The sequence below is a fragment of the Polyodon spathula genome, chromosome 9, assembly GCF_017654505.1.
Source record: "Polyodon spathula isolate WHYD16114869_AA chromosome 9, ASM1765450v1, whole genome shotgun sequence".
In the NCBI taxonomy this organism is placed as follows: Eukaryota; Metazoa; Chordata; class Actinopteri; order Acipenseriformes; family Polyodontidae; genus Polyodon; species Polyodon spathula.
In genome coordinates, this window is record NC_054542.1 from 7,693,219 (window position 1) to 7,721,203 (window position 27,985).

The 27,985-nt window shown below is 38.2% G+C and overlaps 1 protein-coding gene across 10 annotated transcripts in view; it reads right to left on the bottom strand.

Annotated features, from left to right (window-relative positions):
• Window positions 1-2,894: 2,894 nt before the first annotated feature.
• LOC121320377 (transcriptional regulator Erg) overlaps window positions 2,895-27,985 on the bottom strand; it is a 69,142-nt gene continuing 44,051 nt past the window's right edge. For 2 of the 10 annotated variants that reach the window (XM_041258639.1, XM_041258640.1), the window contains 13 exons: window positions 24,026-24,049; window positions 23,631-23,708; window positions 22,533-22,750; window positions 16,945-17,096; window positions 14,145-14,192; window positions 13,595-13,798; window positions 11,147-11,227; window positions 9,298-9,369; window positions 7,328-7,390; window positions 7,051-7,107; window positions 6,614-6,661; window positions 5,711-5,749; window positions 2,895-4,994 (listed from right to left, as the gene is read on the bottom strand). In XM_041258639.1, the coding sequence (XP_041114573.1) occupies window positions 4,474-4,994; window positions 5,711-5,749; window positions 6,614-6,661; window positions 7,051-7,107; window positions 7,328-7,390; window positions 9,298-9,369; window positions 11,147-11,227; window positions 13,595-13,798; window positions 14,145-14,192; window positions 16,945-17,096; window positions 22,533-22,750; window positions 23,631-23,708; window positions 24,026-24,049 (1,605 nt within the window). In that variant the 3' untranslated portion in view covers window positions 2,895-4,473. The remainder of the gene's footprint in view (window positions 4,995-5,710; window positions 5,750-6,613; window positions 6,662-7,050; window positions 7,108-7,327; window positions 7,391-9,297; window positions 9,370-11,146; window positions 11,228-13,594; window positions 13,799-14,144; window positions 14,193-16,944; window positions 17,097-22,532; window positions 22,751-23,630; window positions 23,709-24,025; window positions 24,050-27,985) is intronic. The other 8 variants (XM_041258646.1, XM_041258647.1, XM_041258644.1 and 5 more) reach the window with 7 other exon arrangements.

The window sequence follows — 27,985 nt, forward strand, 5'->3', positions numbered from 1 at the left end:
GCTCATAAACAGGGCTGTGTCTGACTGTATTACTCTATCTTTTCAACATACTGTTCTGTTTCAATAAAACCTTTGAATCTGTTATTTTGTCATGAAGTGGTATTGTGTATATATATATATATATATATATATATATATATATATATATATATATATATATATATATAGTATAGATGTGTGTGTGTGTGTGTGTGTGTGTGTGTGTGTGTGTGTGTGTGTGTGTGTGTGTGTGTGTGTGTGTGTGTGTGTGTGAAAAGCAGCCCATTTACACAACAATATGCGCTGAAAACATTTCCTGTACCAGGTATTCATTATACTATATTCTACATTACAAACTAGGGCAGCCGAGAATGGCACAGTAAATGTTTCAGTGACTTCCAGAGGGATACAAACTGTCAAGTAATTTCAACCACAGGTAAAAGGCAGCACTGCTTGACCTCTAAATGTTCTTGTGTTTGACTGAGTGGAAGAGCTGTGACCGCATTTCCTGCTTGACGTGTTTCTGTTGCATGTGAGGACGATGCTGCTTTGGAGCCCCAGTGAAGCGTGGCTATTGAAAGGCTGTGATACATTTCCAAGCATGTTTTGTCTGATTGTATTTCGACCACAACTGTCCCTCTGCTGGCTTGTCAGTTTAGGACACTCTCTCCATCTCTTTGTAATAAGGAATACAAATGAATTGGTTTTTAGAAAAAAAGGGCAGTGTTTTCTTTTTTAACTCAGATATCTGAACTTACTATAAATGACTGGTTATTGGAGGTCAAAATGGGGGGATTTCAAATTTGAACATGCTAATTGAATAAAAAGCCATACTATTAAAATACAACTATTTGAATGCATCCTGTATTTTGTGGATTCCCTGAATCTGTGGTGTCAGGTTGATCAAATAAACCCCTAATTCTCTCTTAAACATCATGATAAAAGTTTACCATATTAAGAGCATAACAATGCATAACAAAGCATAGTGAAAATATGCACGGCAAAGCATAGACAAGCATTGTAAATTATTGCATGGTATGGCAAAGCATATTTAAAACCTGTGTAGTAGAACCAAGGGCAAAGCAAGTCAAAACTGCAAAACAATATCACGATAAACCTTTATAAGGGCATTTACCGGAACAGGTAAATAGATGTTGACTTAGTCATGCAACAAAGGCCAGTAAGTAGTAATACAGTAGAATGCTGCAAACACTATTGTGGCATATCACACAAGGGACATCTTGATTCAACGCGAGGAAAAATAAATATAGAGTTTAAACTTAAACAGAAAGTGACAGATAACATAAAGGTCTATTGTAATATGGGAAGGAATGTGCTCATGTCAGAGTGACATGCCCTTGTTTTCCATTCTGAACATGCATGCTTCAGTTTGAGGAGTGCTGTAAAACACACAGCCTAGTGACTGTAAAATACATGATACAAGTGTCCCATTTTTTAACAAGCGTTTTTCTTAGTTACCTTTTTGTTTTGCTTCCCTGTGCTAACACAGAGCTCATGGCATTCATATGCCTTGTTGCAGGTAATACCAGGAGGATAGCAGTCTGCAGAATGAGAGATTGGCCAGAAAATGTAAGAGTAGCTACAACTACTACAAGATACTGCAAACAAACCGGTGAGCGAACGACGCCTGTCTTCTGAAGCAGCGGAGTTCACAGAAAACTCATTCAGGAATCAAGTCAACACAATTGTGGGACTATGCAGCTTTAAGCGTAGTCGAAAATCATAACCCCAGAATGACCTCATTAGACTAAATGGACCTGGATAAAGGTTTTCCTGACAGACTCGGAAAAACAACGAAAAGTCAAGCTAAGGGCAGCCCTGCTTTTCAGCTGATTAAGCTGCTGTAGTTCTGTGTGCTTTCAGCTGGCTTGGTTAGTCTGAGATTGCAATGCAGATTGAAGAGCTGGTCATGCTGGTTATAAAAATAAGTGACATTCCACATCCTGTTGCTTAGTTATATAAATGAATTCCTGTAAAACATGGTAAAGGCATAGTGAAGTGTAGTGAAGTGTAGTAAAGTTCAGTGCAAACTTAGTAATTGCATAGTAAACTTCTACAGTAAATCACATGCAGATTTTCCATTCAATCAAATGTACTGTTAATGTAATCAAGGTGCTCTAAACATAGGCTGTTTGTTGTATATAGTTGGGTGACCAGCAAAAAACTAAGAGAGCATGTGAATTTCAGGTTCTTTCATTAAAGTGGCAATAATTACCTGTCCAGAACCAAACCTATAAAGACAGTGAATTCTGCCAGGGCGCGTAAAACCAAACAGAACCCAAAATGAATATCACATTTAACAGCTAAACGGACTCATTCTCATTTCCAGATCTCAAGGGATCAGACGATGTCAATCTCTATTTCTGAGTTACATTTCTGTTCTTTTGTTAATATGCAAGGGGAAAGACAGCAATCTTTGAGAACTCTGTTTGTCTTGTTTTAACCCTTTTCATCCTGGTGACTTTTTAAAGTTTAAGCACTCCTGTGGCCTCAGAAAAGGATACAAAGTGAAACTATGCAAAAGGTTGAATACATAATAGGCCTATTTGATACTCATACAAAGCTTAAGCACTCATTTAGCGCAGCTGGGACATTTCAAGCTTTTCAGCTCACATCGCGGTGCATTCTGGTACATTTTACCTGTTTCAGGTACCTTTCACAGCTGGACTACACTTTCCAGAATGCACTGCAATGTGAGTTGAAAAGCTTGGACTGTCCCCACTGCCCTAGTGTACACAGAGTCACCTGGTAACCCCAACTAAGCATCCTCTTTATTAAGATTTTTTTTTTTTTTTGCTGCAGTGGGAAGTTTGCATCATTTTCGATAAACAAGCATACAAATAACAGCGAGTAATATCAGTAAAAAGAAAAAAAGGAAAAAAAAAATACTTCAGTCGTTTAAAAACATTTTTATTAGAATTACACCATACAAAAAAATATTGCTTACCGCAGCATACCCCTTTCCGAGTTGAGTCTGTTAACACCTGGCTCTTATTGTAATACTGGTATGTTGGTGAAGGCACTAGTAGCTGAAACTTCATTTCATCTAAGTTTCACCTGTAATACCCTGTGCTTCCTCACGTAACCCTCCCAGTCCTACTCCCCTCCCTTTGTTTTAGGTAATGTAAAATACAGAATATGCCTGAAAATGCCATGCCAGGCCAAGCTTATTTTTTTGTTACATACAATCTGCATTTCTAAGTATTTATAGTTTGTAATGTAAACACAAAAGCATACAGAGTTAAAATCCAAGGCCACAAAGGTTTCATAGTCCATTTCTTTTTTTTTTCGTTCTGTGTCTTTGGTTGGCCGAGATCAACTCGTAGTGTATAAATGCATAAGTTACATAATTATAATATATATATAAAAAAGAAAAATAATAATAACACTGAATTGTATATTTCTCTAACGAACGCACAGCGTTCGCGACTCAACATAATTGGCCCTTTAAAGAAATCTCTTTGGCAGTACAAGGGAGTTTCTGTGTGCATCTAAGACAGCAGGAAGACTGCCCCCAGTAACGATTTGAGGTCCTACAGAAGGTAAACAACATCCTCCCGATTCCAGTTTTTCCAAATTATAAAAACGAGATGCTTTTTCTGTAATATTCTGGTATTCCCTTTTTAAAATATCTCAAGTAAAGTTACTGATTTCCTTTAACTTCAATAATGCCATATGTACTACTGTGTAGTATAATAATACTGATAGAAACTGGCAATGTATATCCAAGTAAGCAATAATTCATTGTCCAGTTGGTTTACGTTCTCTCCGACATCCTTCAAAATTGTGGATCTCTCCCCATTTCAAACACCCTAGCTTTTCCCTTCCGACTTCCTTCAGTTCATCACATCCCAAGAGCTTTCTCCCATTCTCAGTCCTTATGGCTGGCTCAATATTCTCGTATTGCCCATTGCTGGTGAAGACAACATGCATTTATTTCACAGTCTGATACAGCTAACATCTCTTCATCCTCAACATATGTAGAAAAATAGCCAATTTCTCTCTGTATGTTGTTGGTTTGTGCTTTGTCCCACACTACCACATTTCCAGTCTTTGATATGCTTGGTTCATTTGGTATATGTAATTCATACTGTATATATTTGCTAAGCTTTCATGCAGCTTTATGTATTTCCTGTAGTATTAGCATTACTATTACTGTTTGGTCCCATTCTTTGTCCAGTTGCTGCACGCCGCTGAATTTCTTTTAATAACCAGTTTTAAGATTGCCATCTGCTTGCTGAGATTCTCTACAATTCAACTTTGTCCTAAATCTTCTCATTCCTGCCTCTCGACTCTCGTCACTTGGGTCCTAACCCTAATCTTAACATCCATACATTTCTCCAGTCTTTGCGATTCCCTTTAATTCATTTTTTCTTAGGGCTATATAATTCTAGTTTAGGCTCGCCATTTTTTTTTTCCCTGCCACTTACTAGAATAAAAAGAAAATAAAAAACGGCAAAGGGAAAACGACATCTAGTAGTAGGTGCCCAGGTGTGACGTCATGTGGGAGGCAGGGTGCCTGGTGTTGGGGTAAATGGTTCCAGTCGGTGAATTCCAGTAGGGATTCGGGGTGGCGAAAAAACTAGAAGAGGTGACGGGGAGGGTTGGGGGGTGCGGGGTCACAAAGTTCATCTTTTGCTGGTGCCCGTGGTAGGAGCTCATGTAGGACAGGTCCGTGGGGTACTTGTACATGGAGGACTCTGGGGGGTGGGGCTGCAGTGCCTGGGCGATGCCGTGGAAGTCGAACTTGTAGGCGTAACGCTTGCCGTGCACCTTGGTCATGATGTTCTTGTCGTAGTAGTAGCGCAGGGCTCGGCTCAGCTTGTCATAGTTCATGTTGGGCTTGGTCTTGCGCTCCCCCCAGCGCCGCGCCACCTCGTCCGGGTCCGTCATCTTGAACTCCCCGTTGGTCCCCTCCCAGGTGATGCAGTTGGAGTTGGAGCTGTCTGACAGGAGCTCCAGCAGGAACTGCCACAGCTGAATCTGCCCGCTCCCTGTTAAGAGAGGAGACAACAGTAAAAGACGAGTTTGTTGATTTAAAAAGCTGTTGCAGTCAAATCATAACGGAAATGTTCAGAAACGGAATTGATTAATATCTCGACAAACAGCTAGGAGTGAAATTAAAGTTCTGTAATTATCATGTAGTGACTGTTTTCTGTGCTGAATCCACGTGAGTGGACAAAACGTGCTTTGTCATTGGTCAAACATTTGGATTACTGAAATCAAAAGCAAAAGATATCTGGATCTCAGCTCACATTACGATTTTTGATCACTCTTTTTTTTTAACCCCCTATCAACCGGAGTTTTCAGGCAATATAAAATACAATAGCCTGTATTGTTAAAAAATAAAATACAAAAAATAAAATACATTAGCCGTGTAGTTGCTAAAGAGATCGAATACTGCACGCCTCCGGCTTACTGTAGCTGTCATAGTTGAGTATAATGCTGCAATGTTTGCTGAAATATCCACTAGACGACGAAAGTCAGCTAACCAATCTGGAACAGACCGGCTGCTAATCTAAACAATGCTGAATAATGCAGACAGGTGGCTAGGCACGTTTCCATCTGGATATTTGATTTTGTGCCTGACAGTCCAGCACAATAGAACGGTAATGGGTTAATATTAGTAGGGATGTCAGCTTTGGGTATAACATACAGCATGTAGGAGAGTCTGTATTTGGGGTTAGTTTTGGAGAACAAGGGTGCCTACTTTTTATAGTAGCCTGCTGGTAACATATTTCCCTGACACCTACACAAAACACAGACACAGAGATATTAGGTATAGGTGAACCTCAACGGGTTGTTTGGTTCAGTCTATCTCTGGCTGAGGAATGATAAAAGTCATTTTTCAACCTTGTCACAAATAATGACACCCTCTCATTTTTCATTACCTTTGAAACATCACTTTTTTTACCCTAAATTATAAGTATGTTCAATGGACCAGACTGTAAAAACTAAAATGACAATATTTTTTAAGCTGTTCTGTACTTTGAAGTCAGGGTTGTTTAATAAATACATTTAAATAGGGAAAGACATGCGCACGTTTCAAGGTCAAAGTGAAACATTGGACCCACTTCATACCTGAGTTGTTTAATGAATGCTTTTTTTTAAAGTCTGTTTTAGGAATAAAATAAAGAGCGAATACATGAGTAGGTAATACAAAAATAAGCACTGACTGTATTTTAATTACCTAAGAAGAACCCCTTCCTGTTTAGCATCACCCTATAGAATTAACTCATTGTGCTTCATAAAGTCAAATGAAACCTGCTGAATAATGTTAACATTTTGAATTACATTCCGCTTTGTAGTTTTCCATATACTGAACGAAAAACTGACAGCAATTGAAATAATGCGACATTCCGAAATCTAACATGAAATACCGTAGAACTATTAGACTCTTGCGGTATCATTTTGTTGTTTCTTTGATTACATGATGTTAAATAAAAGAGCTAAATTATGTTCATATCATTTATTACATTTTTTTTTTTTTTTTATGGCTCACTACTAAAATTGTAGGTGATGCAAAACATTTGGCCACAGCTGTAGATAGCGTAGGAGTTAAAACTTTGTGAGAAGGTCCCACCAATTGAAATGGACACAGTTGCATGCTTACCTGGATTCGCTAGTCGGCTGCTGGTTGGTCCAAGGATTTGGTAGGGATCTAAGGAAGCAAAGACAGGAATAGTCCTTTAATGTGTAGGACGTCGGAAGTCTAACACATACATGTTAATAATAATAAACAGAAAAACAGCCAGGATTATAAAAGAGAGGGTTCCACTCGCACATGTAATGTCAGGGGTGGATTTCAATAACAGTATAGCAATCCTGCGCTCAGGAGCACCTGGAAAATGTATTTAATTCACCATTGACTTGTTCCTACAGTTTAAAAGAGAGTAAAGATAATTAGAGATGAGAATACAGAGGTGCTGGATCTGGTTATTCCTCCCGAGCTAACCCTCGACCTGCGGCATTATTAACCTGGCCTTGCATATTCTGGGATGTATCGCAGCATTGCCCCTGCCGTTTCTCCACACATGTAACAGTACCTACCTAACTGGGGTCGGTGCTCTTCAGGTTTACTGACTGCGGAGGAAGACAGCTGGGCACCTGTTAATACAAAAATGTTTTAATAAAAGGCAGTCACTTGCTACAGAACACCCTCATAGTGATGGGGTTTACAGATTTTCATCACTGGTACTGTGCAAATTAAAACATTTTCCTCTGATTTTTGCAGGGATACAAAAATAGCCCCATTTTATTTTTATTTGGCAGTATTAGTGGATTCCTACAGCTCCGGTTTCAATGTTGTAGTTTTTCATTCCCGTACCCTTAGCTGGAGCCACAGAGTGTGGGGTCCATCCAGACCTTCTAGCTGCTTCGTAAGACAAGTCTGAAAAAGATTAAACACATTAAACTTAAACACAGAGTCACTGCATTACTTTCCGCTAAAACCAGTTCTTCCAAAGCTTATTTTCTATTTTTTATTATACACAGAACTACAGTATTGTGCAAATGTATTAGAACACCCCATTGCTTCAGTGGTTATGATTTGCTGTGCGTATGAAATCACACCACTGCAGCTGGAAATCTTGGAACATTGTCAAAATAGGCAAATGAGTGATTGTCTAATTTAATTGATTATTTTAATAGGCCACACATGCAATTAATTTAACATAATAAGAGAAAGGCAGCAATATGCTAAAACGTTTTTTTAAAATGCCTAATTGAAGCACAAAGTGGTCACACATGAATGCCTACTGTTTCTATATCACTGATTACTGACTGAAAATGGAAATACCCAGAGGTTTCCATGCAAGTTGGTATTTAAAGGATACACATGGCAAATGCTGAGGAGCTCTAAGAAATGTAGACACTGCTGTATATCTTATTAACCTGTGTGTGCTGGTACTGTTACATCGTTTTTAAGTCCACGACAAAAAAATAAAAAGGAGACAAGACAACAGAAGATAATTGGTTGTGTGGTCGGTGTCGCCCTCTAGGGGTGAGTCTCAAGCACCTCCAAGGATCAACCCCCACAAGGGGTAAATACAACCCATACGACACACTGCCAAGGACTTCTCACCAAAATATTTGTCTAATTCCAGTGCCGTCTTTCTTTTTAGCACTCCTGCACGAGAAGAGTAATAGGGCAGTAACACTGAGGAGATGTGTTGATGATTCTTAATCAGTTCATTACAAATGAATGCTGCTCTACAAACAAAGACATTTTCATGTCGTCAGTATGCACAATACCCCAAACACCGAATACAGGTAATGAGCAATCTGTATCAACCAGAACAATAACGCAAGATGTCAACAACATGTAATATTATTATGACAACACTCTTCTTTATTAAGTTGAAAAAAAAAACCTGACTCTGCTGTAGATGAGTTGAATGAATTCCAAGCTAAAACTGAAACAAAACCTACAGTATGTCTATAGAAATCATTAATAAAATACAGAAGGCTTCTGCGTATTCCCACACAGAATATGTGCATTATTTCAGTGGTTTTCCACACCCAACATCCACACAGTTTGCATGCTCTAACCCAGTTCTCCACCGCAAAAGAATAAAAAATACATCAAAACATCTCATCTCATGCCCATGTCCAAACCCACCGTGAGCAGACAAAGATGCTGAATTCTGGGGGAAAGTCTACACGTCATCGGGGAATTTAAACAAGTCATCTGCTCACTCTCTTTTTCAAGGTCTACTATTTTATTGACTAGAATAGCCCTAGACTTTTTTTCATCCTAAAAATGTTTCTTAGTCCAGTTGACAAACTTTCTACATCCCCTACAGCATGATTGAAAACTTCCTTTAATTCAAACTTTCAAAAGCAAATACATTCTTATGAGACAGTCCTAACCCTAACCCTAGCCCTAGCCCTAACCCTAACTCTAACCCTAACCCTAACTCTAACTCTAACTCTAACTCTAACCCTAACCCTAACCCTAACCCTAACCCTAACCCTAACCCTAACCCTAACCCAAGCCCTAACCTTGAACCATGATCCCGGCACATCCACCCTCATGACCAGCACAAAACTTTTCCATCGATTCACTGTAATAATATATATTTTTTTACCACTGGAGGGCGCAAAACCCACAGAAACTAAAACCCTTACAATAATATGCCAGCAGTTACCACAAGAATTACTACTGGAGGAAAACAAGTCATAAAGCTTTATTTCTGTTGATTGTGTGTTTTTATATACTGTAGAACCATGACCACACTTTGACAGTACTATAAGCTTCACTGCAGTTTGAAAGGTTTCCACTGGGGTGCACTGTACCTGGTCTGGCAGTCACCCTCGGGGTGGCATCAGGATAAACAGAAGAGTTTGGGAAAATAAAAGCTGCACCCCCTGGAATACAAAAGAGAAGTGGGACATTTTACACGACTCCACGCGAACGGCAAGCGAAGGCATGGAGGAGTTACAAACCACTGTTTAGGAATAGTACTACAAAATAACATTTCAAAAACAAACAGTGTGTTGTGGTTGGCAAATGCTGCTTAGCTTTTCACTCACTGCTTCCTTGTAATGCAGCACAAATGTTTTTGTCCACCAAATTTCAGTGATTGTGTTGATATATATATATATATATATATATATATATATATATATATATATATATATATATATATATATATATATATATATATATATTGTATTTGTATTCACATACATTATTGCCACAGGAATGATTCAATGTGATGATGGGCTGCAATTCTGACTGACTGGCACACACCTTTATATGTAACACCAGGTTGTAGACCATGCCTTGTACTGTATTAGCAATATCTTAAATGAGACGCTCTCAGTGCCTCCCACTAATAACCTGCATGTTGTCTGCACAGCAGTCTCAGGTAAGCCAGGCTGGAAGCACAGACAGGCAGGTGGAGAGCACAAAGCAGGGGCAGCAGAGCAGACTAGAGTCAAGGTGCATTGGTGGTTCTGTACAGACAGAGCTCGTACTATACCCAGGCTTTAGGCTTCCGCATAGCCACAGTGGAACCGCCGGTAAATATGGATTTGTGTGACATTACGAACAAAAACCATGGGCACTTGGGAGAGAAATAAGCTACATATATTTTGCTTGTTTGGTAGGTTCTGGAAATCCAGCATAATATTTATGATACCTTTAATAATTTAATTTGTTTTTGGGAAGCCTGACTCAGAGTACATGGAATATGTCTGTAGCTGCGGCAAACAGCTTTGCATCACCTAGAATTTTAGGATTGAGGAATATTATATATATATATATATATATATATATATATATATATATATATATATATATATATATATATATATATATATATATATATATATATATATATCAGTATATATGAACATCAAATACATCTTCATTTAATGTTATGTAATCAAAGAAACTACAAAATTATTATATTATATTGCAAAAGTCTACTGGAAGCCATAATAGTAGTCCAGTATTTCATGTTACATTTCGAAATGTCACATTTTTTAATTTTTGTCCGTTTTTCATTATGTGGAAAACTATAAACTGTTATGTAGCCTAATTAAATCTGTTAATATAACTTTACTCAGAAGTTTTCATTCAACTTTATGAAGCAAAATGAGTTCATTCTACTGAGTGACGCAAAAGTTTTGGCCATAGCTGTACACAATATAATAAACAGACATATACTGTAAGGAAGCTCGACTAAAATAATAATAACAACAAATGGATAAATGAAGACTACTTAGATCACATTTATATGTTCCAGATCATTTAGATGAACATTTGGGCCAAAGTCACTTTGCACAACAGTATTTCACTGTCACAGTTCTGTTATGTTGAGGAAAGTTAATTACAAAACAGTACAGAATTGAAAAAAAAAAAAAAGATTAAAAGAGAAACACGCTTCTTCCATCCATTATTTATAAAGGGAGCATAATTCTGTTACAGCAGTAGCTAAGTGAAAAAGGGATTAAAGGAAGACATCAACCAATCAGTCAATCAATCAATCAATCAATCAATAAACCTGACTGTAAAACGTTCATTATGTATCTCACCTATATCTCTAATATCTAATATATATATATATTGCATTGCCCTAATGGATTAATGAATGAAAGTCCCCAGCAAAGCAGAGAGAGGAATCCAGGTTCTTCTTACCTGTGTTACGGGCATGCATTAACCGAGGGGAGTTTTGTAAGGCTTTGTCAACATCATCTGAAGTCAAGTGAGGAAGTGGAGCTGAGAAACAAAACATTCTTTTGAAAGAGGAAATAACTGGCAACGGCTAGAAATAACTTGAGATCACTTAGCCTCGGAAAGCTGTCATTTGAATAAGAAAAATCAACCTTAACCATTAGCGCGGTAAAATAACGTCCCATGTACAGCACAGCACATCTAAGAAGCAGAGAGACAGAGAGAGAGAGAGAGAGAGAGAGAGAGAGAGAGAGAGAGAGAGAGAGACAGAGAGAGAGAGACAGAGAGAGGGGTGTTAGTAAGAGAAAATGAAAAAGTAAAGGAGATAATGTGAGAAAAACCAAAATAAATAAAACAGTAAATCACTGCTGCCCACTGTCATCTGAGAAAATTGCATGCCTTATTCATTTCTTAAGTAATTTGCACAAGCATGTACATATTGGCAGAAAGGACTGCTTGTGCCAAGACAAAAAAAAAGGATAAATGCAAAGCTTTTGGAGGACATTCTTCCCCTTTCCTTTATCAACCCTTTCCTCCTTGTCCACAGATTTCAATGCCAAGATGTTGCAACAGCTTTAACCCCCCCCCCCCCCCATTTCTCTCTATGACCGAACCCTTTCTTTATGTTTGTTGTTTTAAAAATACCGTAAAGCCTACTGTATTTAAGAGCCTTGTGAAGAATGAGAGTCAACACTGGAATTACAAATCTACATTTTATACTAGCAAGAAACAGGAAGATGGTATCCAGTGGCGTGCATTACTAACAGCCTTTACCAATATTTGCAGTCCTGCCTTTCACTATAAAAAAAACCCTAAAGTTTCAAGACTGAAAAACAAGCATCTTATTGGCTTCTCCTGCCGCCACTGTAAAACTAGTTTGTTTATTTTGGTGATAGTTTCTAAGGAAGAAAGGGTTAACATTGTAGCTAAGATACACCAATACAGTGTGACGGTAATATTGATAATGTGACACCCAATATAAGCTGACTATGAATTATGAAATCAGAATACTCCATAAAGTTCCATAATTGGGACATTCCGTTCGGTCAATTTCTAATCTAAGCAGTATTTGACACTATGGATGACATTCAGAAAGCCTTTTATACAAAGGTGTCATTAGAAATCAAAACCTATGACTACTACAAAACACTACAATTTAAAAAGACTATTGAAGAATATCTAAGACCCTGTCAATTAAATCTCAGGGGTAGATGTGCTAAGATGGGCCAGTCACAGCACAAACATACCACAAAGTATACATTTTGTCATATGTACTAAGAGAAAATATGTTAATAAAGAGAGCCGCAATATACTCATTTAGAATAAATAATGAAAGGCAGTTAAATCCCATCAGATTATACAGTGGGGCCCCCGCCTTCACCCCCAAATAAAAAATGTGTTTCTATCAAAAAGATTTTCATAACCATACAGTAGCCCCTCGCTAAACCAGACATGTTTGCCTGACGGGTTTAAAAAAATACAATAAAATCACACACACATACATTTATAGTGCTCAATGTATTTTTAAATGCATAAATCATTGCACTGAAATAACACTAATGTGTTTTGGGTAGGCTACACATTACATTGTATAAAAATTTAGCCTGTAGGCCTCCGGTAACACAAAATAAATCTCATTATAATATCTGAGGCCCCTCATTTGAATTTATGCAGGAACGGCTATAATTCCGTATTCATCTGAGACGGAACCGCAAAGAAAAAAGTCGCTAACAGCATTACGCTTGTTTAGTGCATTTCACCCTAGACTTCCGACGCGTTTGCAATTGGTTTGCGACTATTGAGACAGGCGCAACCCTTTAGTGCATCTACCCCTTAGTGTTTTAAAACTCCAATGGATCCTTTTTTTTCTCCTTAAAGGAAAAATGGGAGTAAATGGTCTTATGAATCCCCCTTATATTTTCAAAAACCTTACAGCGCGGACAGACCGGCCAAAAATCCAATAATTTAATAAAACTTTCTTTAATAAATACGAATATATATATATATACACACACATGTTATTTGTCTATGAAACAATGCTCACCGGCCAATCAAAGCTTCCATCTTGTGTACTTGTGAATTGCGGCAGCTGTGGAATTTAGTCCCTGGTTGGGGTTGCCTCAAGCGGCCTAAACATAAAAACTCAAATGTTTTGTTTTTGAAAAGGCAGGTCAGTTGACATGCTGAAGTGGGGAGAGGTATGACATGAGCACCACCGGAAGTATAAGGACACAGAAACATAGCATGCAGCGCTGCCACAACAATACTGACAACGATCAGCAACACAGGAATAGTGCAGAGAAAACCTGATACCCAATGAAAACTGAACTCAAGAAAAGATGAAGGAAGGTATAGGAAAACCAAGGGCTGGCCAGGTCAACGTATTACTAGTCAACCACCAACTATACTTACTCTCTCTGAGGTAGTGCAGGTGTGAGAGGAGGATGTCAGCATTGTAGCTGGGGGTTAGTCTTAGGAAGTCCTCCTTGCTCATTTTGCATAGCTCCTTCCCGTCGATGTTCTGGAACAAGGAGGTGTTGACATCCACGAGGGCATACTCCTTTACTGCCCACTCCAGCCACTGACGCACGTGGTCTGTCGTCCAGAGAGTGGGGTCTGTTTAAAAAAAAAATGATGTAAAGAATTCTGTTTGTTTCCATGTAACTGTTATATCACTCCAAGCGGGGGGGATCTGTGTGTACAAATACCAAAATAGCATACCTAATATTTATCAACCTAGCTTATGTATTTAATTTACATTCACTTTTAATGGGATTTGCACATAGCACACACTGCCACCAGGGTGTGAAGTGCTGTAACTGTGGAAATGAATAAAAGCCTCTCCTTCAGAATGGGCTACCTGCATCAATGTTTGTGCATGTCAGTTTATCATATTAAACGTGATAAATGAATTGCGCTCCTTGCTTTTGTTTAACAGTTAGAGCTCAAAATGAATACTTACAAAGGCGTAAAACACGAACAGCAGTGTCAATTCCACGATCAGTTCTCTCTACACAAGACACAAGCAGTATACACATTATATTTATCAGCAATCTTCTCATTCCATTGTCATCCATCTCGTCTACTGCGCAGAGGAGAGAACTGATAATGGAAGTAACAGACTTCTACTGTTTGCACTTGTACTGGTAAGAGGTATTCATTTTGTTTTTATTTGATATACAGCCATGGCCAAAAGTTTTCTATCACCTAGAAGTTTAGGATTAAAAAAACTACAAAATGATATCGCAAAAGTCTACTGCAAGCCATAATTGTAGTACAGTCTTTCATGCTAGATTTCAAAATGTCACATTTTTTCAATTTTTGTCAGTTTTTTCTTAAGTGTATGGAAAACTACAAAGCGGTATGGAATTCAATGTTAATGCTACATCATTCAACAGGTTTCATTCGACTTTATTAAGCAAAATGAGTTCATTCTATAGGTTGATGCAAAACTTTGAGAAAGATATATACAGCATAACAAAACGTTGGGCAGCTGGCTCTTTGAGCTATTATATGTTGTTGTGATTTGTTGTGCATACGGAATCAAACCACTGTAAATAAAAATATTGAAAATAGTAAGATAGAAGGAACAAATAGCCACAAAAGGTCAAATGCATGAGACTTTAAGATGCCTAATTAAAGCAACAAGTGGTCTAAAATTTTCACACTTGAGTGTCTATTGTTTCTGTATCACTGATTACTGACTGAAAATTGAAATACAGATAGGTATATAATATCTAGACAGACCAGTCTATCATATTGAACTGCAGACCAGTCTATCATATTGAACTACAGACCAGTCTATCATACTGCACTACAGACCAGTCTATCATACTGCACTACAGACCAGTCTATCATATTGAACTACAGACCAGTCTATCATACTGCACTACAGACCAGTCTATCATATTGAACTACAGACCAGTCTATCATACTGCACTACAGACCAGTCTATCATATTGCACTATAGACCAGTCTATCATACTGCACTACAGACCAGTCTATCATATTAAACTACAGACCAGTCTATCATACTGCACTACAGACCAGTCTATCACATTGAACTACAGACCAGTCTATCATACTGCACTACAGACCAGTCTATCATATTGCACTACAGACCAGTCGATCATATTGCACTACAGAACAGTCTATCATATTGAACTACAGACCGATCTATCATACTGCATTACAGACCAGTCTATCATATTGAACTACAGACCAGTCTATCATACTGCACTACAGACCAGTCTATCATGTTGCACTACAGAGAAGGGCTATCTAATGGTTGTTCAAGTCACAGCTGGTATTTTCATCCAGAAACATCTAGTCTCTGGAGAGCTAAAAAAAAAAGGTTAATGCCTGTGTTTCTTGTCAGTGTGCAATCTGTCACTACCTATATCATGCAGTTAACATTATACTACCTTTAACATGCAGCTATGCCAGCTGCCTAATCTTCTGTTTATTCAAAGCACAATGAATACGGTCTAACACAGTATAAATAATGTATCTTGCCAGCAGCGATTCAAATCCAGTACACGACCTTCAGTTGGCTTTTAGCTTTGCTTATTGTGTTTGTTTCTGATGATGCTGCTGCTCAAACTAACTCAAGAAGGGAGATGCAATCTCACTCTGTTTTTACCAGCTTCACTTTGAAAGGAAGTTGCAGCTTGAGACAGAAAGTGTTACACAATGTATGGTGTGCTGCAAGTAAACTGTAATATTATGGAAAAGCATGTGGAGGTGTGTATTCATGTGGCACCATAGCTTCAGAGGTCTGCTGTAACTGTAAATGGAAACTGCTACTGTGTCTGTATTCGTTAGCTTTCTATTGTGTTGTTTCTAGTTATAGCTTGATTTACCGGGCCTCATAACTATTCTCTCAAAAACGACCCTTTTCAATCACTGGGTCTGCTTCGGAAAAGACTCCTAATCTGATTTCTTAATTGAGTGAGTTTGAAAAATGACCACTAATGGAGCCCTATCATTTTTTTTTTTTTTTTTGCTAATGGCAGCAATTAAGTATTATTAAAATATTTTTTTTATTTAAAAAAAAAAAAACTTTTTTACAGGGTAAAGCAGCCCTGTGCTAGTTGAAAGTTATCCTCCAATTTAGTGGAGTAACAGTTCTCTTTATACAATGATGCACATACTGTAGCATATTCCAGTTCACTAACGCTCATTACATCAGCGATGTTACTGGACAACAGGTTTCGATTTGTTTAGGGGGACCTGTATTTCTTACGTCCTAAACCCCAGTTGTACAGTGTACCACACTACCACAAACCATGAATCTGCAACTCAACACACACATTGTAACACAGCATAGCAACAAACAACTTACAGTGTGTGCCTTCTACTGCAACCACAAATCCTGAAGAGTTTCCATTGATAACATGTTACCACAAGCTGCCATTTACAACTGCAATGTCATTTTACACCAAGTTTAAAAAATGTAATATCTCAGGAGGTCTAATTGATCGATAGTGCTACAGTTTGTAGTATAAATGCTTAGGATGGGACCACTGTTCTAAACCAAGAGAGCATAACGTTTTGAACTAGAAGGCAGTCTTAGGAATGTATGCACTTACTCCACTTACCATCAGGTGTCAGTATTCAGTGGTGTTTTACTTTGGAAATGGCCAAAACAGTGGATAATGCACTAGATACAGTGCTAAAGCTTCCTGGCCAGTAACTGTGTAAAGAAGCCGATGTGAACAGATGTCATTTTAAGTCGAGCACAGGCAAGTTAGTTCCCGTACCTGCAGGTACAATGACTCTTCGCTCGTTGGTTGTCATGTTTGGGGGCGGGATGTGCTTCTCCTCCATGTAGCTGCCGTAGTTCATCGGGATGCTGTCCGAACCACCAGCCATCTTCCCTCCTTTCACCACACTGCAGTTATCTGGGGAGTTCCTGCCAGTGAAGGAGAGAATACTTTCAAATGGCAGCTTGAATCACAACAAAGACTGCATTTCAGCATTATACAGTATAGCCACTCGGGGGCACAATTATAATACGCAGCATCTGCCACTAAACATTCCAGGGAGGCTGAGCTCTGTTCAGTTTTTCTTATGTATATATGTCAAGATTAATAACATACTGTTTGTACAGTCACTACAAACGTCACCTTCACCACCAATAACAAATAACACCGCTCAGAGCTAATAGGAATATTTAGTTTAAAAAACACAGCAATAAGCGACTTAGCTGAGTTTCACCCTATAGTATAAACGACTTTACAGCTAGGGCCAAAAGTGTATCAAAAAAAAAAAAAAAAAAAACGTTATATGAACAAAATTCTGATCATTTGTTTAACATGATGTAATTAAAGAAACTACAACATTACATCGCAAAGGTATACTGGAAGTATATGGAAAACTACAAACTCAATGTAACTCAATATGTTAACGTAATATTATTCAGCAGGTTTCATTCGACTTCATGAAGCAGAATTAGTTCATTCTATTGAGCGAGGCAGGACTTTTGGCCATAGCTGTACACGTTTACCATTTAGCGCTCATCATTTCTAGCAGATTTGGTGCCTCAGGGGTCAGCAGATGTTTAGGATTACAGTAAGAATGCTTTATTAATGCATACCAATCTAAATGGGCCCAGATATTCACCATTTGGAGGCCTAAGACTTGGATAAGATGCCGTCATGTGTCAAACAATTGTGTGACCTTCCAAAATCAAACTCAGAACGTTGTCATCAATGATACATTTCTAACCAGATGTGGAGAATTATAGAAGCCATCTTTACAAAGTGAACTAAATAATAGATTGCACCAGACAGGCTGGCAGGTCCAGTAGTTACACATTCTAGGTACATTACATAAAAAGATAGATATCTGGGAGCAATATCATAAATAAGAATCTCACCTGGCAAAGGACACAGAAGAAGAAATACACACGCATGAACTGGCTGCTCTCCAGTCTGAGCATGATACATTGTGAGCATGTGTTGGTGGGATTTGCAGAGTTTTCCTCATTTTCAGTTCCATACACTGGCTGATAAAACAGCTAATGCATGAATCGTTTATGGTGGCTTGAGGTCTCGCAAGTGAAATGCGTTTATAAAGGATGCTAAGTGTTTAAGCGGCAGTGCAGCAAGTAAAGTAACATCAGGGCTGCTGTTAAAGCACACAGCTGGTAAACTGCAAGAGTCCCGTTTGGTACTGATGGTGCAATTTGCAATGTATTCACATTGTGAACAAATTAAACATCAGTTATTACAAAATATGTCAGGGCCTTACAAAATGCTATTACAAAGAAGCGTGACAGCCAGTCCCTTTCACAAACTGTGCTCGGTATTGTGAAATTAGCTGCAGGCATGGTGCAGTTTATATAGTAACTCACTGTATTGACTACAAGGCCTGTTTACAACAAGTGACTATCAATTTTAACATGATGAGACATATCATCCATTCAGCCTGGAGCAGACTTGAGGATTAGGGTTCTTCACATCAAAATGCAGTTCGGAAGAAAAGAAAAATCCAACTATCTTGCAGAACTAATAAAAAGACCAAGTACTGTGCTGCAAGCAAACTTCTGAGTCCTTAACTAACCTGACTTGCGTTTTACTAGTTTTGTTACACAGAGAACTCTGTTTTGAAGCGAGTGCACAGGCTAATCAAACTACTTCAGCGGTTTAAAACTAGAGATAAAAAATCAACTTAGTTCAGTGTGTTTTTCTGAGTAGTTTCCTGGTAGATTTATTTTGTTAAAATTATTCATCATTTCAGGACCTTCTCCTTTATTTCAGTTTTAATTTAGTTCACTTTGGTTTATCACACATTAACCCCCAGTTACTCATATGGTATGTTGTATATGAAACAGAATACAGGAGACCCTGTATTTACTACTTGGTCTTTGAGGCAGATTTGGTTTGTTTATGTTTGTCTACGGGTGTTTTTTCCACTTGTTTTTTCTGAAAATGGTGATGGATCCTTTTTGTTTACCTTTTCACTCTTTAAATACATTTAAATAAAGTCTTTTAGCAAATACAAAAAAAGACAAACTTTTCTACTAGAAGTCTTTTTTCTAATCTAAGCATTTTAATTTTGAATTTAGTTTGTTTAAAAAGGTAACACTGTTGAGTTTTCATAGTTATGGATGATGAAAAAAATGCAATACTTGACACTGGAGCAAATGGACAGTAAATATGTCTGGAAAAAGCATTGAGAATCCAACCCACTATTAAAAAACGAAACAAAAAAAAAGAAACCACACATGTTTTGTGTCACAGTAAAGGGCCACCAATTTCAGGGTCCTGGTCAAACAAACATACATTTAACTGCAAGCAACAGAACAAAGAAAATGGTTATGAGCAACAGGAACACTTTCCATAACAAAGCCAACGCTCGTGTGAACGTGGAATGCAAGAACACGATTAAAGCACTCAAAGCTCAGGTAACGTTTTCTCAGCTGCTTCATCCTGTGCGACACACCCTTCCTCAGGGATTCTAGTTTTTCCACACTCCCTGAGGAAAGGAAAAAGCTGAGTTAACTTCACCTTACAGTGTCACAAGTGTTTTATCATACAGGAACTGGAAAAGACCATTAGGCCTAACAGGCCTGCTCCCTGTGTTTTTTTATCTGTCCATTTTCCTGCTCTCCTCCCATGTCTTAGGACACTTGAGTGTTTACTCTTCAACAGAATAATGTTCCTCCTCTCAATAGCCTTCCCGTGCTAGCGCATGTTTACAATTTGTGTGTGTGTGTGTGTAGGTATTACAATCAATGTGTGGAAAATATTTGAGAAAATGTCCCCACAAAGACAGTAACTCCTGAAAAAAGCAATGCTGTGGGGACTTCCCCACTTTGTAAAACACCTTTTTAAGAATTAGATATGCCTTCAAAAAAAAAAAAAAAAAAAAAAAAAACTGGCAGAAGGCACAGGTGTCGTTGTCCATCAAATCAACAAAATTGGACTATGGTCCAATTGGACTAAAGGTGCTTTGGACTGTTGATGGATGGACAACGACACCTGTGCCTTCTGCCAGTTCTGTTGTCAATTCAACGCTTGTCTTTTTCATTTCCTTAAGGATATTATCTTCAAGTATTGCTCATCCTTGTTTTTCTGTACTTGTTGATTATGCTTCGGATTCACTCAATGTTTTTCCTTCTTTATGCAAGTCAAGGGTGTTACAATAGTAGCAAACACTAGTGGAGGCTTTGAGTAAATTGTTGATGTGCACAATGCATCAGAGTAGAAAAATGCAACACGTCTAAGATATATATATACATGCTCAAAAGAGCCAACTTCCCAATTCCAAGGGAAAGTGTGTGCATACAGTAGTTAACTATTCTATTCTATTTAAACCATCAGGTGTCAGGTTTTTCTTTTTCTTTTTCATATTCCCCAAGAAAAGGAGCCACTGTGGTCTTGTATTTCATTCATTCAGCAGAGCTAATAACTTGAACGCTCCCTTCTGACCGCGCAAATGTGGCACAGGAAGCTCCCACGTGTTTATTTACCCACACACATGTGTAACACATTGTAAATCTCCCAGCACATACCGACTTGCTGCTAATTGAAAAAATCTTTCCTTCGTCTCACCACTGGAGCAACTCCTTTGTTTTCTCTCAACCAGAGAGAGAGCGAGAGAGAGAGAGAGAGAGAGAGAGAGAGAGAGAGAGAGAGAGGTCCAGACGCACTCTAAATATTACAAGCAGGGCGCTCCCTGGTAGCAGGGAGCTAGGACAGCTGGTTTGAGTTTCCCCCTTCAGTCTGAGTTTAAGCTGAAGGGAAGCGATACAGTTAGCGTACCTGACAATGTTACAAGGCTGCAATTGTTAATGTGTGGGGTCTGTGTATCTGTTTAGTTGAAGCCTCAGATGTAAACAACGCCCTCTTAACCGATCGAGTGTATTATATTTTGTACCTTTTAATAATATTTACATTTGGGCTTTTTACCAGGGGCCTTTAAAGCTCAGTCTACTGACCCTCAATGAAGTAACTACTATATTGTAAATAAAACAATTACAGGAAAAGGTCTGCAGTTTACAAAGTTGAGTTTTTTTTTTTGTATCGTATTGAATGGTACAGATACAATTCCACAGTGCCGGTGCGATTCCTGTTCATATTTTTGCCTGCGTCCTTTCAGTTATATGTGACAAGACCTTTCAAATGTTGGTAAAGCAGTGACACCTATCAAACCGTGGGGTTCATGGCTGTCTGCAAATCCTCCTGCTCAGGTCAGATCATCTCACACCTGCTTTACTAAGCTCCACGGCTCTTGAGTTAGTGATTGGATGTTGCAGTTCCTCTTGGGGAGTGGTACGCATGTGGCTGCATAGACAGGGGAGCTATCATCCTGGATGTGGAAGAATGCTGACGCTGGCCAACTGTTTCATATTTGTGGTCCCCTGAATCTTTTAATAGTCCTGGTCAAAGACTTCTGGAACTCTTTGAGGTCAAGCACAATACCACAGAGAGAGATTTCACTGAACACTGCAATACAGAAATCTGTATCTTAACATTGGTTTGCTATTAATTGTAACACATACACTATAAGGATTATAAACCAATCACAAACAAAGCAGGACCTATTGAACCCTATCAAAGCTAAACCACAGTGAATTAACAATAGTATAAAAAAAAACTAAAAAAAAACTACTCAAATTGAATAACCCTGGCAGGACAAAACTCGCTGGCCTGCAGCTGACATCTGCCTAGCAACGTAAAATATTTAACATGGGAACACAACAAACTATAACCAAGGGGCAAAAGAAACCAACAGTTTTTTACATACCAAAGGTCAAGCAAAACAAACTGAACAAAGCCGCCTTCAGTTTCTGCTTGTCTACACGAGTAATATCAAAGTAACAACTCCAATAGGGCACTGCCCTCTTCTAATGTGAACCAGGTGGAATGGTTACTGATTGTTTAGTACTGATCATACTCTGTACAGAGGTGTAGTCGAGCCGGAATGCTCAGGAACGCTCCGGAGCACAGTTACGATGCTACTTTCTATCGGCAGCTCAGACATATAAATGACACGGAAATACCTGTAGAAATTAGATAAATGCATTACCTATTACACGTGTTACTAGAACACAAATAAAATGTGAATTCACTGTTGTTAAAGAAAATCAATATTTTAACGGCGTTCCAGCACGTTCAGATTTACACACCTGATCTGTACCATACCAAAACTCCCTTGTCTACTCTGCTTTTCATACTAACTTAATAACCCTTTGAGTTAAGACTAAAGAGACAGCAGCTAGCTGCGAATGTTTTACACTGACACTGCAGTTGCGTCGTGCATTTCATAACGATAACGGCTTTCGGACTGTCGGTGGCAGGGTTAGCGCCAGTGTTCTGTGTTAATGTCCAGGGAAACTTGCCTAGATCCATTGACTTGGCTGGGGCTGCACTCCATTTTGATGGTGACTCGCGTGGGTGGCTGGGGCAGCCAGTCCTGCGGGGGAACTCGTGGGCTCATCTTCGCTGCCTGGATGTACTCGCTGGAGGAGGACGCTGTCATCTCCGTTTTGGCGAGGTGTGGCGTTCCGTAGGCACACTCGAACAAGGACTGGTCTTCACTCACCACTGACAACGCTTCCTGCAGTCAGGGATTAAAACAAAGGAAAACAGCGTTGGGGTAGGTATTCAATATCACATTGCACTGCTTTCATTTATGGAAAAGAATTACAATGATGTTAAAGCAATGCTATTATTTTCATTCATCTTCTATAAACAACTGATTTTTGTACACAGCTCTAGTGGATGCAAGTCTATGAATTGTTTTTTGTGAAATCATGAAAGGTTGATTTATTTTTTTGCTTGGTTACGTTCATATTCAGCAAATTTACAACTGTAAATAAAATACTGTATTTCAAAGAAAATATCTTAACGTAAAACAAACGAATTCCACAAGCCTCATGACATCATTAAAGCTGTATTAGGAGAGTGAATGAAAAGTTAGCTCTGTCAATGTTCTTCAGATTCTACAAGAATTTATTTAACATTATAGTTTTTTGTATTCAAACTGTTTCAAATAAATGTCAAAAAGACATATTTTGACAATCAACAAATGCATGCCAGGTTCAAGCAACACACGGAACCCTGAATGAATGCTAGATGAATGCATATATAATACAGGATTCATCAACTTCTTTATGGAAAAATAATGCAAAAATAATCTATTTTTTAATGTGTTTTGCTTAAAGAATCCCTGTTGCAAAACAACCCATTTTGATTATTTAAAATGAATCCAGAAACACCAAAGAATTCCTAATGATTGCATAAAGAATGCAGTATGAATACAAGATGGCTGCTGTTCCTTCTTTGTCTGTATTAAGTTATGGGCTTTTTATCTTGCCACCACTTTTCCTAGGACCTCCCTAACTGTGGTGTCCAGCTGAGCAACGCTCCATAATGAACCTGCAAGGAATGAAGGAATGAACAGATGTATTGTAAAAATAAATAAAACATTTGTTTACTTTAATCACAGGTGCTGCGTCCAGCAGGACATCTCTGGAAACAAGATGCAGTTTCTCAGTGGTCTTATTGCTGTGCAACTATTTTAAAGAAATAAAAAGTATTACTGTATGAATGAGCTATAAAAAAAAAAAAAAAAAAAAAAAAAAACTAAATTCAAACTGGCTAACTAGCCAATGGCCTACTTAGTTGGGGTATACATTTAGAAAACATACATAGAAATACTAAACTTGTAATGTTCTTTGACAACACTTTTCAACAAGAATTCTTCATGAAGCACCACTAAAATGTTATTATTACACCTTGTTAAGTGTCAAAACTTTGCAAAACACATTTCTTGATGTCTTATAAAGGGATTGTAAAAATGAAAGAGGCCAAACATCTGACGGGACTTTACCTGGTAAATCTTCCTGTCCTCTTGCTAAAAATAAACAATGAAAAAGGGGTCTTATAAACATGTTACTTGCATGTTCTTAAAGAACTGTACATCTAGAGATAGCATTTAAAACATCTACAATATTGCATTTATAAATATGTTATTCATTGTTTCTAACAATATCCCTAAACTAAAGTGTAAAGCTCAGGGAACACAAAGCCACTGTTTCAGGAGCAGTGGCTTGAAACCTGGTTCCAGGAGACGGGGAGAATTTGCTCCCTGGTGTGCCTTGCAGTGGCCTGAAACCTAGTATCCTTAAGCCAAGTTCCAAACCACAAAATGGCTTCATGTTCCCTCAGCTTTACCTTTTACTCAACAAATAAAAACTAAAAATAAGTTTTCTCAATGTTCACGCCATTCCTCATTCCTTATTACACAAACCTCTATTGATATCTATAGCATATTCTTAAGAACTGTTTACATTTTATGCTGGAGCAAACTTTTAAACCACATATCCAAATGCCACCATAACTAAACTTCTTTTGATTTGCACATTTTGGGTTTCTGGTATGCCTCGAGAACGTATGATATAATGTATTGACAGGACTGTTCAGTCATACATTTAATTAGTAGAAGGGATTTTTACAATGTGTTTTTCTGGATGCCTCTTGCACACAGATCATTTTATTCCAAATCTGGTAACACTTTTGCATTGTGTCTCTAATTACTACGTATTTACATGTAGTTACTTAGTAAATACATGTGCACTTACACATAATTACAATGTTATTAGTTACAGTGCACTTAATGTGTAAATCTTTATGCACGATATAACCCTAACCTTTTTCTGATACAACTAGGTACGTACATACAGTATATCATGCATAAAGATTTACATATTAAGGAGATTGTAACTGTGTATAATAACATTGTAATTAAGTGTAAGTACACATGTATTTACTAAGTAACTACTATGCAAAATCACAGTAATTGGAGACACTATATGGTGCTATTTGAACTTTCAGCTTGCACCTCGTAGTGCTTGCAGTGATTCAGGTTAAGTCCTCAGCAGTGTTAAATAAACAAGCGATGTGTGTTCTATTGCTATTCACAGCAAATCAAACCACAACGGGGTAGACATTTGGTCACATGACATCCTGCTTCAAACCGCACACTGATAAAAACGCTTTTACAAGCTTTGACTTTTCTGCACAGCAAATCATTGCAATGTATGATTTCCACGTGCATTTCCTGTGTCATAGCAATATGGTCTATTTCTATCGGAGCGGAACAAAGACGCGTGCTAACAGCCTGTCCCTTTCCCTAGATTTACCTCTCATCCTCTCCGTGCTTGGTCTGCTTGTGTTAGAAACCTCTGCACTTATGAAGCTTGTTTGTGTCCAAACAAATCTATAAGCTCACCTCAAAATATATTCTTTTACAAAAAAAAAAAATAGATTCATTCACCTTTTTGGTTTGGGTATAGACTTGGTTCCTTATAGTTCGCTATACTGTACAAATAAGAATCAGTGGAAGATTAATTAGGGGAATAAGGAAACATACTACTGCAACTTGCCCGTCCTGAGAATATAAAATAAGATCCATAGTGAATCTTACTTAAACATGAACATTAATTCATCAACAATTTCTGTGTCACCCACGATCGCCAATATACATGAGTCCTGGCTGATGCACATCATGAGTAAGAAGCAAAGATATTTTTCTTTTTCTATTAATAATATGCTGGTTGTAAAGTAAGAGGTTACAGGCACTGACTACAGTCTGAATCACTCCAGAGAGCCCTATAGCCGGCAGACACAGTGCTGTGTTTCATCTTATACATTCCCAATCTGCCCTATCCAAAATCAACAACAAATTGCACTTCCTGTATTAGTGACTTCACACTGGAAAAATGGCAAAGCTGCTCAGCATGCTGATTTGTTAGGCTGTACCACTCTCATTGATTTCTTGACAATACACGCCTTAATGTTCCTACACATAGTCCATTCTTGAAATGTAGACCATCTCATTTCAGTAATGCCACTGACCAGAAGTGTCCACAACTCAGAAAGAAATGTGGCCCAAAGCTCCAATCTACAGCGGTTTCGGCTTCGTTCACACCCATTAGGACAAGGGTCTATGAGACCCATGAAATCTTTACTATAGAAGCTGTTTCTCCTTTAATGGGATATGTTTGCAGAACTTGTTACATTTTTCCATGTCTATCGAATCTTATGTAGTCTCACTTGTGCAATTTTGCTAATTTGAAGGTATTTTTTCCTACTTTCCAGCCACTTTTTAAAGTTAATGCCAAAGTTAGACAACTTTAGTCTTCAGTGTGTTGTTTATCATTGTGAGATATGATAAATATTAAAAGATGATATTGTTTAAATATGGCACTCACATTATTAAAAAGTTTGCAAAGTACAAAAATTACTTTAAACTGAGCAAAATTGCACAACATGCTGTACCATTTAAAATAGACTATGACTAAATACATAAAATGAATCCACGAAAGAGTCTTTTAAGTGTTACTTTATGTTGTCTGAATTTAGCATCAACATGCACTTTCAGCCTTCCCTAAATAAAACTATTCACTATTCGTGGATTTTCCGTAAACATTAGTAGCATAAATACCTTGTTGAATTGCCATTATGTTAGAAAAACATATCCCACATTTGGTATTTCATTTTACAGCCCACCGTTTCAAGTTCTGCTCCTTAATTTCCCAATCACGCAGCTTGCCTACTCATTGAATTCGTAATGGCTTTCATTGTTTGTAAAATCAGAGTTCCCAAAGATGTTCCCTGCAGATATGACATGCACACATCCCTCTCTGGACTATGTTTAATGTATTCAAGCACTTATATCCTACAAAGCGGCCCGCCCTCTCTTTTAGAAACTGATGACAGTTCCAGCGGCTGAATAAAAAGCAGTTGGAGGAAAGGGAAGTCATGTCGGAAAGCAGATTAATCTCGTAGCGACTGTTCAGCCCTGATAACTTAGCTGAGCACCACATGACTAAAACAGCCGGGCAATTAACTTTCACCCTACGAGGACTTTGCAACCACTGTGCGTGGCTTTAAAGAGACAGGGTCCACTTCATCCCTGATGCTGTGAACAAAACAGATGACACTTCTCAGCTGCATGATTGTGCATTGGCAGCAGAGAATGCTTCCCTGAGTGGGTCACTTCCTGGTATGTGCTGGGTTGAAACGATAATCTGTGATCGTGATACGTCTGTTTAGTCTTGATTTTTTATTGTGCTGAAAGACTATTACTGATGAGCGCATCATCGGTGATAATCGTGTCATCTAACGCTAAAAAGACTCATTGCTACTGCTACTGAGATGTTCTGTTCCTCTCTCTTTCTGTAGATAACTGGTTTGTCCATAAAGAGATACTGGGGTGGCGTTGTTAAGTGCCAAGTAATTAAACCGGGCATCGGAAAAACACTTAAATGCAGTCTATTATGAAAGAGACAAGTGGCGTGGCTTTGTTTTAAAAAGCCAGCAAGTGAAAAAATTAAGAGTCGGTTAGAGAGCAAGAACTACTAACTAGAGACAAAGTCCTAATTTTCATACTAGATTTAATTACAATATTGTATTCATATTTGTTTCTTTAATATACAGGCATTGGCTGCATATCTCCAATAAGCATAACCTTCCCTGTCTATAGAACAAGCAAGAAAGACTAATGTATCAAGACATCTCAGCGCCCAAAAGCCAGAAATCTAAACTCATGGCCATTTTCCCAAACAGATATCGTTTACCTCCTTGTTTACAATTCTCCCAGCTTTCCCTTGAAAGCCTAAAATGCTTCAGTCATCAGTAATCTAGAGTCAAGCACACCCACACACACACAACTCTGCTTTCAGAACCTTACAGCTCTGCCCCAAACAAGAACACACCGGGTGCCCCCTCCATTAACAAAGAAAACATCTTCATTAGCAAAAGGCTGATGAACTCTGTTTCCTTCAGA